Source organism: Parasteatoda tepidariorum, chromosome 7, assembly GCF_043381705.1.
Source record: "Parasteatoda tepidariorum isolate YZ-2023 chromosome 7, CAS_Ptep_4.0, whole genome shotgun sequence".
Taxonomy (NCBI): domain Eukaryota; kingdom Metazoa; phylum Arthropoda; class Arachnida; order Araneae; family Theridiidae; genus Parasteatoda; species Parasteatoda tepidariorum.
Genome location: NC_092210.1, coordinates 27125852 through 27138222, shown reverse-complemented (window position 1 = coordinate 27138222; position 12371 = coordinate 27125852). Strand labels below are relative to the sequence as shown.

Below are 12371 nucleotides of genomic sequence, written 5' to 3'. Positions count from 1 at the left end.
CCTTTATGGTCGTCGGAAATCGAAATACCTATATAACTTTATTGCTAAAATAAATATCTGAAAGCAATAAGCCTTTAAAATAAATGTCCCATTTCGTAAAAAATACAACTCCAAAAAAACTATACCAATGTTTCTTTTTTTTTTCTTTAGTTCTCTTATATTATACAGTCTTACAAGTAGAAAGCATGATCAGATTGTATTCTTAACTTACAGGTTAAAAGTCATTAAGAAATTGGCCAATTAGGAAGGCTTAAAGAGGAGATATTTTTGATTTTGTTAAAATTTTCAGGAAACGTTTCTTATATTAAACTATTAAGCGCTTATTTTTCATTTTTCATTAAAAATATTTTTCTCTCGAGGTTTAGGGGGAGGATCAAAACTGAAAGTCCAGTATTTTAAAAAAAATGCATCGATATTTATTTGGCAATGCTTTTTGAGCCAAGGTTATAGAGATGAACACGGCAAAGAGCACATTATGCACTGCCCAGATATTTATTTTGTGTTGTACTACTTCCATATTACATATTAGGATATTTATATGGAAGGATGGGGCAAGACCGGGTACTTAGATTATGTTGAAATTAGTTGTTTTCTAGCGGACAGAGTCTTAATTGCAATTTTCAATAAAAAAAGCAGGATCTACCATATTAGTGTGTTGTTGTTGATGATTAATTCACGTCGTCTGTGAAGATAAGTTTGTTTTGCTATGTCAACTATCTAATATTAATAATCTTTTAAACTAGCCCTATTTATTGGTTATTACAGTTATAAAATTATTTTTAGTACACCTTATTATACATTTACTAAAGATTCATACCCTAACAAACAATAAGGATTTAGTCCAATAGTAGCAACGTTGTTCTGTTCCGTTTCGATTAACCTTTTCTTTCATGTTAATGCCGGCTACTATCAGGATATGCCTCCCTCCTTGTAAGCGTCAGTGCAGCTTACGAAAGCTGGAGCTTGTTGTGTGACACACATCAATGCAGCTTACGAATGCTTCGACAGCTTTGCAGCTTACGAAAACTGCAAAGCAGCGGATTAAGAGGATAACTACATACTACATCACTTGAAAATTAGATGCATAATATTCCTAAATTGTCATATAAAATAGAAATGTCTGCGTTTTCCCTGAAATTCTAGTATTTTTAAATTCCCCATAGAGTAAACATGTGTAATTGGTCTTATCCCAGTAAGGAGGTAAATTGGATTGTTTTGACTTTTTCCAGAAACAAAATTATTCATAACAAAAAGTAGTACTTCCATGACATTTCAGGACTGATACACACTGGTACACAACTGAACAATAAATATCTTGATTAAGTATGAACATTTCTAGGTCAAACAGTTATAAACTCCAATAGGCCTTCGAATCTTAGCTACCCGGTGTTACCCCACTTTCCCCTACTTATGGTAGAATCTTGGCACAAAGGTCAAAGGTGCCTAAAAAGGCAGGATGTCGGTGATAAAAAGCTATAAACTGAAATTTAGAATATATTGCATTACATTTTAAGGATTTAAGGGCATTAACTGCCTTCACCAAAAGTGAACTGGCATGAAGTTTTCTGGAAAAAAATCTCAAGTCACAAAATCAATTCACAGAGCCAGTATGTTAACCCATTAAACTTTTATGTAATAGGTCCTAAACTTTGAGGCCAGTACGTGATTAGTTGAATATTGAAACAATTTGGGGGAAGCAGGAAATAGTTTTAAGAAATGTTGTTTAGACCTAGCGTTTGAGTTTAATTTGTCTAATGTTTTCCCCCCCAACTTGAGTCGAGTTTTATTCATCATCTTGAATTTACAGAGAGGGTTAAAAGAGAGGTAAATCATACATATTTCTCTATTGACAATTGAGATATTGTTTTTAATGTATTTCTTTATGCTGCATAGAAGGAAACTAAACTCATGTCTATGGCACTAACTGTTAAGTTTCTTTAGTGTATTAAAAGTATGGTTTTGTATCTATATTTATTTATGTAATCTATACATAATAATAAACGCGGCTGTGTGTGTGTCTGTTTGTCTGTCTGTCTGTAATCACAATATATCGCCCCAGAAGCCTCGCCCAGGCACGAAACTCGGCACATAATTGTGTTTTGACATAATGAAGAAGTATTTTTTTTCTTTTTCAAAAATTTGGANGGGAGGGTCAAAATTGAAAGTCATCCGGTATTTTAAAAAAATGCACAGGTATTTATTTTGTGCTGTACTACTTCCATATTACATATAAGGATATGTATAAGGAAGGATGGGGTAAGACCGGGTACTTGGATTATGCTGAAATTAGTAGTTTTCAAGCGGACAGAGTCTGAATTGCAATTTTCAATAATAAAAAAAAAGCAGGATCTACCATATTAGTGAGTTGTTGTTGATGATTAATTCCCGTCGTCTGCGAAGATAAGTTTCTTTTGCCATGTCAACTATCTAATACAGGGTTTCCGCTACGGTAGCTTTTTTCGCAAAATGCGAAAAGACCCCTCAAAAATGCTAAAATTCAACAAAGCATTTTCGCATTTTTGCTAAAGGATTTTACTAAATTCCATTAAATAAAAAGCTTCCGCGAAAAACCATGACGCTAACATCCATGAAAAAAACTTGATCAAAAAAGAAGGAGAAAAAATCTAAATATCTTTCGCAAGAAGAACCATGACGCTAGCGTTCACGAAAACCAAAATGTATGAACCAAAATATTTTGATAAATAATAAATGTGTTTTTTTTTTGTTATAGGTATTCTTTTTGATATTCTTGTACATTAAGCTATTCTTTGTCAGATAACTTACAGTACTTGTTTGATATAAAGTAATTTTATAAGCCTAATGGCATTTTAGCATTTTGCTAAAACTTTTTTTCAGATTTTAGCTTTTTTGCTAATGAATTTTTAGACTCAGCTTAAACCCTGATCTAATATTAATAATTTTTTAAACTAGCCCTATTTATTGGTTATTACAGTTATAAAATTGTTTTTAGTACACCTTATTATACATTTACTAACGATTCATATTCTAACAAACAATAAAGATTTAATCCAATAGTAGCAGCGTTCTGTTCCGTTTCGATTAACCTTTTCTTTCATGGTAATGCCGGTTACTATCAGGATATGCCTCCCCTGCTTGTAAGCGTCAATGCAGCTTACGAAAGTTGGAACTTGATGTGTGACACACATCAGTGCAGCTTACGAATGCTTCGACAGCTTTGCAGCTTACGAAAGCTGCAAAGCAGCGGATTAAGAGGATAACTATACATACTACATCACTTGAAAATTAGATGCATAATATTCTTAAATTGTCATGTAAAATAGAAATGTCGGCTTTTTCCTTGACATTCTAGTATTTTTAAATTCCCCATAGAGTAAACAAGTGTCTGTCTTATCCCAGTAAGGAGGTAAGATTGGGTACTTTGACTTTGTCTAGAAACAAAATCATTTATAACAAAAAGTAGTACATCCATGACTTTTCAGGACTGATACACACTGGTACACAACTGAACCGTAAATATCTTGATAAAGTATGAAAATTTCTAGGTCAAACAGTTATAAACTCCAATAGGCCTTCGAATCTTGTTAACCCACTTTCCCCTGTTTATGGTTGAATCTTGGCACAAAAGTCAAAGGTGCCTAAAAAGACAGGATGTGAGTGATAAAAAGCTATAAACTGAAATTTAGAATATATTGCATTGCATTTAGCATTACATTTTAAGGATTTAAGGGCATTAACTGCCTTCACCAAAAGTGAACTGGCATGAAATTTTCTGGAAAAAAATCTCAAGTCACAAAATCAATTCACAGATTCAGTGTGTTAAACCCATTAAACTTTTATGTAATACGTCCTAAACCTTGAGGCCCGTTCTTGATTAGTTGAATATTGAAACAATTTGGGGGAAGCAGGAAATATTTCAAAAAAATGTTGTTTAGACCTAGCATTTGAGTTTAATTTGTCTAATGTTTTCCCCCCAACTTGAGGCGAGTTTTATTCATCATCATAAATTTACAGAGAGGGTTAAAGGAGAGGCAAATGATACATATTTCTCTCTTGACAATTGAGATATTGTTTTTGATGTATTTCTTTATGCTGAATAGAAAGAAACTAAACTCATGTCTATGGCACTAACTGTTAAGTTTCTTTAGTTTATTAAAAGTATGGTTTTGTATCTATATTTATGTAATTTTAGTATAAAATAGGGAAATAAATCTGATACCGCTGAAAACAAATGAGTATGCTTTTGAGGCGTCAGTGTAGTTAGAATATTTAAGTACAGTTGTAATTAATAACAATGATGTAATTGCTGAAATTAAGAATGGAATTCATATGCTTAACATGTGTTTTTATGGATTGCGAAACCGGTTTAAACCGAAATAAAGACAAAACATTACTTTTAATTGGCATCTATTGCACGAGCTTATGAAATAAAGATGTCGTGAGGGAAAAATCACGAAAAAGCATATAAATTTGTAATTACTTTCGAACAAATTGAAATTTTGAATTCACGTTGAATTCGTAAATAAAAATAGTTCTATTAGCACGTCAAAATTCAGCTCTGTTGTTGCATTTCTGCGGGCCACAGATCGATATTTTTTTCCTGCAAGTTTAATAGTTAATTCTTTTTCGAACAAATTGACGAATGCCAATTTTGATTATTTCGTCGTATTTTCTGTACATTTTTCAACAGTTCATCGTAATTTCAAATTTTTGAACCCTATAGTTTTTGCGTCTCAAAAAAAATATAATAAAACAAAAAAAAAAACTAAAATTGCAGTAACATTCAAAAAAATTGGATTTAAAAAAAAAAGAAAGCTTGTGTTAAGTTTTTAAACAAAACCTGCCTTTTTAACGTCAAATTTCTATTCTAATGTCGCATTCTTGTCAGTGTGGTATTTTTTAATTCCTGTTTAACAGTTAATAAATCTCGAACTAACAAGCGAACATAACTTTTTTTTATTTCATCGTATTCCCTGTTCATTTTTCTACAATCCATCGTAATTTTAAGTGTCTAAGTCTTATAGATTTTGCACAGCGAAACAAAATGCAACGTTAAGTTGAACAATCAGAACAGCAGCGCCGGCATTTGCGATTTTTTAATACAGAAGGATAAAATTCATAACATAGCATGTATGGATTTTGATTTCAACCCGTGTTAAATTTGATGTGAGGTATTAAACTTGATCCTAACATGATTTCAAGGTAAAAAAAAAAATTCCTTCCGTCTAATGAATATCGTCTTAGGCATGTTTTTGAATTAGATTTATTTAAATATTCTAAAAATAGAGAAAAATAACATTTTTATTTGCCATGACACATTTTATCACCTTCTGTTTTTAATCATCGCTCTATCCTCATCAACGGAGAAGTTTTTTACTAAAAAAACAAATATAATTCTTCTTAAGTAAAAATTGCAGCGTTACGGCAAAGCAATCTTGCACGCAAATTAACTTCCTTCGTGAAAAATATCACTCCTGCTAAACATTTAATTAGGTAACGCTTTGATTTGAATTATTTTCGTAAGTTTCATTTCATTTCAAAATTGAAAATTTTCAATTTCATTTTTCATGGTTTAAAAAAGTTGGGTAATTGATACTAATTCAGAGAAAGACAATTACAATAAGGCATAAATTTCAAACGATGAATTAAAAATTACTCTAATTCCAATTAAATATTTTTTCAAAAATTTCATTTATTTCTTGAGTTAAATGTTTGAAATTATTATTTAAAATTTTGAAAGTTTTATGTTAATGCCTTAGGTAAAATTCTCATAATTATAAAATATGTAATATTCTCATTAATCTTGGTTAAGTGAAATATATTGAATACATTCAATCTACATGAAATATATAGATATTTAATGTAGATTCCTCAAAGGCTAAATTCCTCAAATATACCTTAAATCCTTTTCACAAAACTACTTAAAACTATCAAAAACATATTATCGATTAAAATCCGTATTATTTAAATGCTTGAAAAGATAAGTTGATCTCCTATTTTATAAGCGATTATTGTACTATTTTAAACGTTTAAAATTGAGTTTATAAATTACCCCATGTTCATTCATGATATGACTAAAGGAAAGTAATTACACGCAGTTACTTTATGAAATTATTTATATAAAAATAGAGACGAAACATTTTAATAATTTTTGAACTAATGATCGAATTCTTCAGGAAATAACATGCAATCCTAATGGTGCGAAATGTAGACCTTAAATATTCTAAAGTTTCGAAGAAATGTTGAGGTACGAAATCAGATATTAAAGCATTTTTCTTCTGTATTAACAAACCATTTATCGATGGTTTCGAATTTACGACCCTCAAAATATGGCAGTAGCAACAATCTAAAACACATGGTTCTAATAGTTTAAGGCAGTGGTTCTTAACCTTTTTAAGCTGCGACCCAAAAAAAAAGTCAAAATTTTTTCATTGCTTTATTTTAGATCGTATTTTTAAAAAATCTTCAATCCTACGATGATGATTTTTTTTAACTTAAAAATTTTTTATTTATTTTTTTAATAATAAAGATAAACAAAAGTACTTTTCTATCCAAGAAAAATTTAATTAATAATCAAGTGTTTTTAATAATTTTTATTGATCAAATTAAAATATATTTATAACTTTTTGAAAATAATTGAGATTTTAACTTATTCCTAAAAAAAAAAAAGAAATATCAATACATATGTGAAGTCTTTTAAATTTTAAATGCAAGTCATACAGTTTTAATGAGAACCTTGTGCTTGAATACATTTTGAAAGATCTTCAAACCTCGGTTGAATGCTTGTCAAGGAGCACCTTATATCTATTTCAGGATTTAACTAGTTCCGGTAATTGTTTTTGATTACGCCAGCCTCACACATATATGTTGTTGAAAAGGGCAATAGTAATACTTTTAGGGCTTCTTTAACAATTATTGGCTTTTCGGTTTTTAATTTCAACCAGAAAGCACATAAAGATTCAGTGTTTTTGTAGAAATTGTATCGAAGTGCTTGGTCACTTTGTATTTCTATTAATTGTTCTTGAAATTGGTTAATATTAACAAATTTCTCATGCAAATCACTTTACATCAAAATCAAATGGCATTCGAACCCAATTATATTTGAAAACATCGTCTAGCAGGGAAATATCGATCAAAGTCTGCTATTAGTTTTTCTAAATGAGTAATAATAATTTTCTGTATTTCAAAATCTGTGATATCAATATTATTGTCTTCAACAAGTAAATTAAGAGTCGGGAATGAAGCAAAGTTTCTTTACTTCAACCTTATTTCTCCATAATTTGAGTTTATTTTTAAAACAAGTAATTTTTTAAGTTAATTCAATAATAGTATGATTACGTCCTTGCATAGACGTATTTAGATTATTTATTTCAAATAAAATATCTGACAAATAAGCAACTTGAGTAATCCACTTCATCTCGGAGAATTTAGATGCTAATGGGTGTTTCTTTTCTCTCAAAAATAATTCGACTTCTGTCCGTAACGATAATACTCTTTGAACAACTTTGCCCCGGGACAGCCATCTAACTTCAGAATAATATAATAAATGTTCGTATTCTGCACCAGATTTGAAACACAGTTCGCGGAAAATTCTACAGTTAAGAGCTCTTGATTTGATAAAATTGACTACCGCAACAATTTCATCCAAAACGATACATAATTCAGGTGATAATTTTTTTGAAGCAAGATTTTGTCTATGTAACAAACAATGAATCGATATAATTTGTGGATTCATTTGTTTTGCTCTTGTCGAAAATCCCTTATGAGATGCCGTCATGGCAGCTGCACCGTCGGTGCAAATACTGAAACACTGATTCCAATTTAATCCTTCTTCTTTAAAAAACGAATCGACCATAAGAAAAATATCTTCACCTTTGACATTGGTTTGCAAAATAAAATGTCCTCCTGTATATCTGTTAAACCTGGATTCCGCACGTAAACCATGAGTTGAGCATCTTTACTTACATCTGTCGTTTCATCCAGTTGAATACTAAATAAACCAGCAATTTTTATAGCAGAAATAAGTTGATTCTTAATATCAAATGACATATCATTAATTCGTAAACGAATTGTATCATTTGATAATGGTATCTTTTGTAATTTCTTTGAACTTTCATCTCCGCACATGATACGTGCCATGTCAATGGCAGCAGGTTTTATNAATAACATGCAATCCTAATGGTGCGAAATGTAGACCTTAAATATTCTAACGTTTCGAAGAAATATTGAGGTACGAAATCAGATATTAAAGCATTTTTCTTCTGTATTAACAAACCATTTATCGATGGTTTCGAATTTACGACCCTCAAAATATGGCAGTAGCAACAATCTAAAACACATGGTTCTAATAGTTTAAAAGGCATAGACAGGGTTATTCATAATTCCTTCCGCCTGTAGACGCCATTTTTCTTTACTACAACTGGCTTCAGTGGTACATGTTACTGCCATCTACCGGCAACTGCTTAAATTAAAACTCGAATACTTTCGAAATAATTTCATATGTTCTTTTTTGTCATATTCGTCTTCGTTTTTTTACTATAACGCTTCGAAACCCCGGAGGGAATTATGAATAACCCTGCATAAGTGATACAAAATTTGAACGAACTACCGCTTTCCGTTTGAATGATAAGCAAAATGTGCTGATTTCTGATTCAGCAGCAACGTTTCGAACATTTTATTTATTTATTTTTTGCTGATTCGAATGACTAACGCGATGGATTCCCTTCGATGATTAAGTTCGAACGAAATATTCCTGATCAATTACAGATTACTCCCATTTTAGAGGCGGTGGTGGATGTTCTAGAATGAGAGATATCGGAGAAAAGCTAGATAAAATTTTTGTAAGTTTGAATTCAAGCTCCCCATGACAAATTAATATAAATAATATACAAATTGAGCATTGTGTCTCAAGCTTCTAAGGGTGTGAATGATTCAAATTACTTATTACAATTTGTGAAATAATTTCGTTATGGAAATTAAAACTGTGGTACGATCTTCATCATTAGACGCTAGTCTAGAGAACGTCGAAAATTTGAGCTCCGTATATAACAAGTTTATGCACAAGACAGCAATATTTCGCTCATAAAAAGCGAATGCACTTAACAAAAAGTTCATGAAAAATTAGAAAAGTTCAGACAGACCTAACAAATTTCAAATATAGAATTTTTCTTTTTTTGTTTTTATTTCTGTACAGCACATAAGAAGTGAGTGAATTTAATTTGGACTCTCTATATTTATTATTGTGTTATTGTTCTTCAGATAAGACTCGTGGTTCAAAAAACATCTTTTACGCCCTTGCTTTCAATAAAAGTTCATAATTTTGCTGCTCTATTATTTCTAATTTTGCTCATATCTCTAATTTTCAGTTGTTTTCAGAATGTAGAACGAATCAAGAAGAAAGAATTAGAAGAATTTTTTCAAGAAAAGATTTTCCAAGAATTAAAAGCTAGAGAAGTGGAAATACGCAGAAATTTTGCAAATCTCAAAACTATTGCTCGCCAAAACCACTGTCATGCTCAAATGGACTTAACATTGTATCAATCAAGCATTTCCGATTTCGCACCCGGCTCGCACCGACCACAGTGCTGACGTAGAATATCCTCAGTGGTTAACGAATCATGGAGTTCCCTTGCCATCGGACTAACCGTGCTGCGTTTTCGTGGTTTTCTCTCCATGTTACGCAAATGCTGGTAAGTTCCATCAAAAAGTCCTCCACGAAGGTAAAATTTCTGTCAATAGTCTCTGTCAATCAATAGTTCTGTCAATTCTGTGATCCAGAAGTTTCCTTGTCTTCTGGATTGGGTCCAAAATTAAAAGACTATGGAGTTGAACATTAGTAGTCATAAACCAAAACTCGCGTCGTCTGTTCAACGACGGTTATAAAAAAAATCCTACCATTAGAACAAAAGTAATTAATTTTATTTTATTTTGCGCACAGTATTACACAGATCCTTACCTCCTTCTATATCGATGCAAGCAGCACCTTTACAGCATTCTTCTGAATGAGAGCACTGTTTTCCATAGCACCTATCATCCTCCCGATCTAGTAAAGCCTCCAACATCTCGCTCTCGCCTCCTTTCTTATCCGTCTAAAAAATAAAATAAAAACAAATCAACAAATCTAATTTGAATTTTTCATCTCCTCCGAGGAAAATCCAATTTAGCGCCGCTACATCAAGCCTCATATATTTTTTCTTGTTTCGTGTCTTAAGTAAATGGTGCCACGCGCTTTTGATTAACTATTCATGTGTTGAACATGCATGTTTATATATATATTTAATAAAAGCTATAACGGATTCTTATCTTCTGTTTTAAGCAGGGGATTTTCATAAACACAAAATGCTCTTTTAATGTTTATTGCCTTAATGGTGTTAAAAATCTACTTTATATTCATTATCTTATTAGGTAAAGTTTTCTAGATAAGATGTTCCTGCCTTGCAATGGACAGTTTTAATCTTTTAATGCCAAAAGTACCCTTGTGCAAGGTTATACTTGTAAGGGTCGGTTTTGAAAATGCATTATAAACTCATGATATTTAGATTTTTATCAATAATTGTGCTACATCTATATATTTATACTTAATACATTTCTTTAATTACATTTATTACTTTACACATTTATTACTTTACACATTTATAATTTATCTGTTTATTTTTCTTCGTATCTTTCTTATCATTTTCTCCATTCTTCATATCCTTATGCATCTATTTATTTATATTTTTATACTTTTTATTTATTCATATTATCAGATATTTAATAATTATATTTTTAAACATTTATTTAAACAAAATATTTTTCTTGTAAACTGTAGTTAAATTTTCTTTTAAGTTTAAATATTTTAAACGAATTTATTCACAATACTGTACGAGCACAATTTATTCAGTATATACATATAATTGAAGTATTACCTTCAGAACAACAAAAAACCAGTCAAATCTTGCTTTTATTTTGTGTATATGAAGAGAACGTAAAGAAAAACATAAAGCTATAACATTTTTTTAAAATAAATATTAATAAATTTATGAAACACATTCATAAGTCGTGCTGGCTCAATGATTAAAGGAATGAGCTGTTATTTTAAAGAACTGGAATTCAATCCCTAGTTGCAGCATGAAGCCTACCAAGCTTCAGACCAATAGGTAACAGCTTGTTTTGGAAGTGAAAACGGTTTGAGCTCATTACAATAATAGTGCTGTTGATGAAGCCATAATTTACATGATTCCCTGGCCCACAACGGGCTGTTGAGGATACTTTGCACTACAATATTAAAAGCTAAAAAAGTTGAAGTTTGTTAATCGGGAATAAACACAATTTATAATATTTAGCTATAGATAATAATAATACTACGTTATATAAGCATATATTCTGAAACTTATTTTTATGTAACATTTTTAATCTCTAATATTTTTCGCCTCAACTCTATAACCGTAAAAATGAAAATCTGTCTATATATTTTCCAATAACTCGAGAACATGAGCACCTATTTAAATCGTGTGTGTGTCTTTTTTTATGCTGCTTGAAAATTTTTATGGTGAGTAATTTTCCAATTAGACTCCCGGTGGCTGAGTGGTAGCCCTTCGCTCTGTCTTGCCACAGGTCCTTGGTTCGATCCTCGGGCCGAGCAACGTTGACTCAGCCTTTCATCCCTTCAGTGGGCCGATGAAATGAGTATCAAGCATGCTTGGGGACTAAACACTGGGGGTTCCACTTTGAGCTGACCACCCAACCGGAACATCTGCTCTTGCACCCCAGAGTCCAAAGGTCAAGAAAATTGAGAAGGGAAACGTAGGCCTCGGCCTTCTGTGGGCTGTAGCGCCACTAAGTTTAATTTTCAAATTATTCAAATAATGCGAAAAATTAAGTCGTAGTTTCGAATAAATTGGATATTACAAGCTGAGCCGCGATGGATCAGGAGATAGAGCGTTCGCCTTCTATTTAAGGCGAACCGGGTTCGAATCCCAGCCGATACGAATTCCGCATCCGGCTTGCACCGACCACAGTGCTGACGTGAAATATCCTCAGTGGTAGACGGATCATGGGTTAGAGCCCCCTTGCCATCAGGCTAACCGTGGGAGGTTCTCGTGGTCTTCCTCTCCATGTAACGCAAATGCTGGTTAGCTCCATCAAAAAGCCCTCCACGAAGGCAAATTTGTCCCAATACTCGATCCAGGAGTTTCCTTGTCTTCTGGATTGGGTTCAAAATTACATTAGAAGTCGTAAACCCATAAAGTTTGGTCGGCTGTTCAACGAATGTTATAGTATAAAATAAAATATTACATGCTGTTAAGTGAGCATACGGCAAATTATTCTTTTTACAATTAAAATATAAAAGTAAAGTATTAGTAACAAATTAGCATACCGCAATGAAATACCTATGCAGAAAACCCAGGTTA

General features: G+C 31.8%; 1 protein-coding gene across 2 annotated transcripts in view; it reads right to left on the bottom strand.

The window, feature by feature from the left end:
• Nucleotides 1–12371, bottom strand: part of LOC107441695 (space blanket) — a 53401-nt gene that overhangs the window by 14231 nt on the left and 26799 nt on the right. For both annotated transcript variants that reach the window (XM_043047197.2, XM_043047198.2), the window contains exon 2: nt 9935–10067. In XM_043047197.2, coding sequence (XP_042903131.1) covers nt 9935–10067 — 133 coding nt within the window. The remainder of the gene's footprint in view (nt 1–9934; nt 10068–12371) is intronic.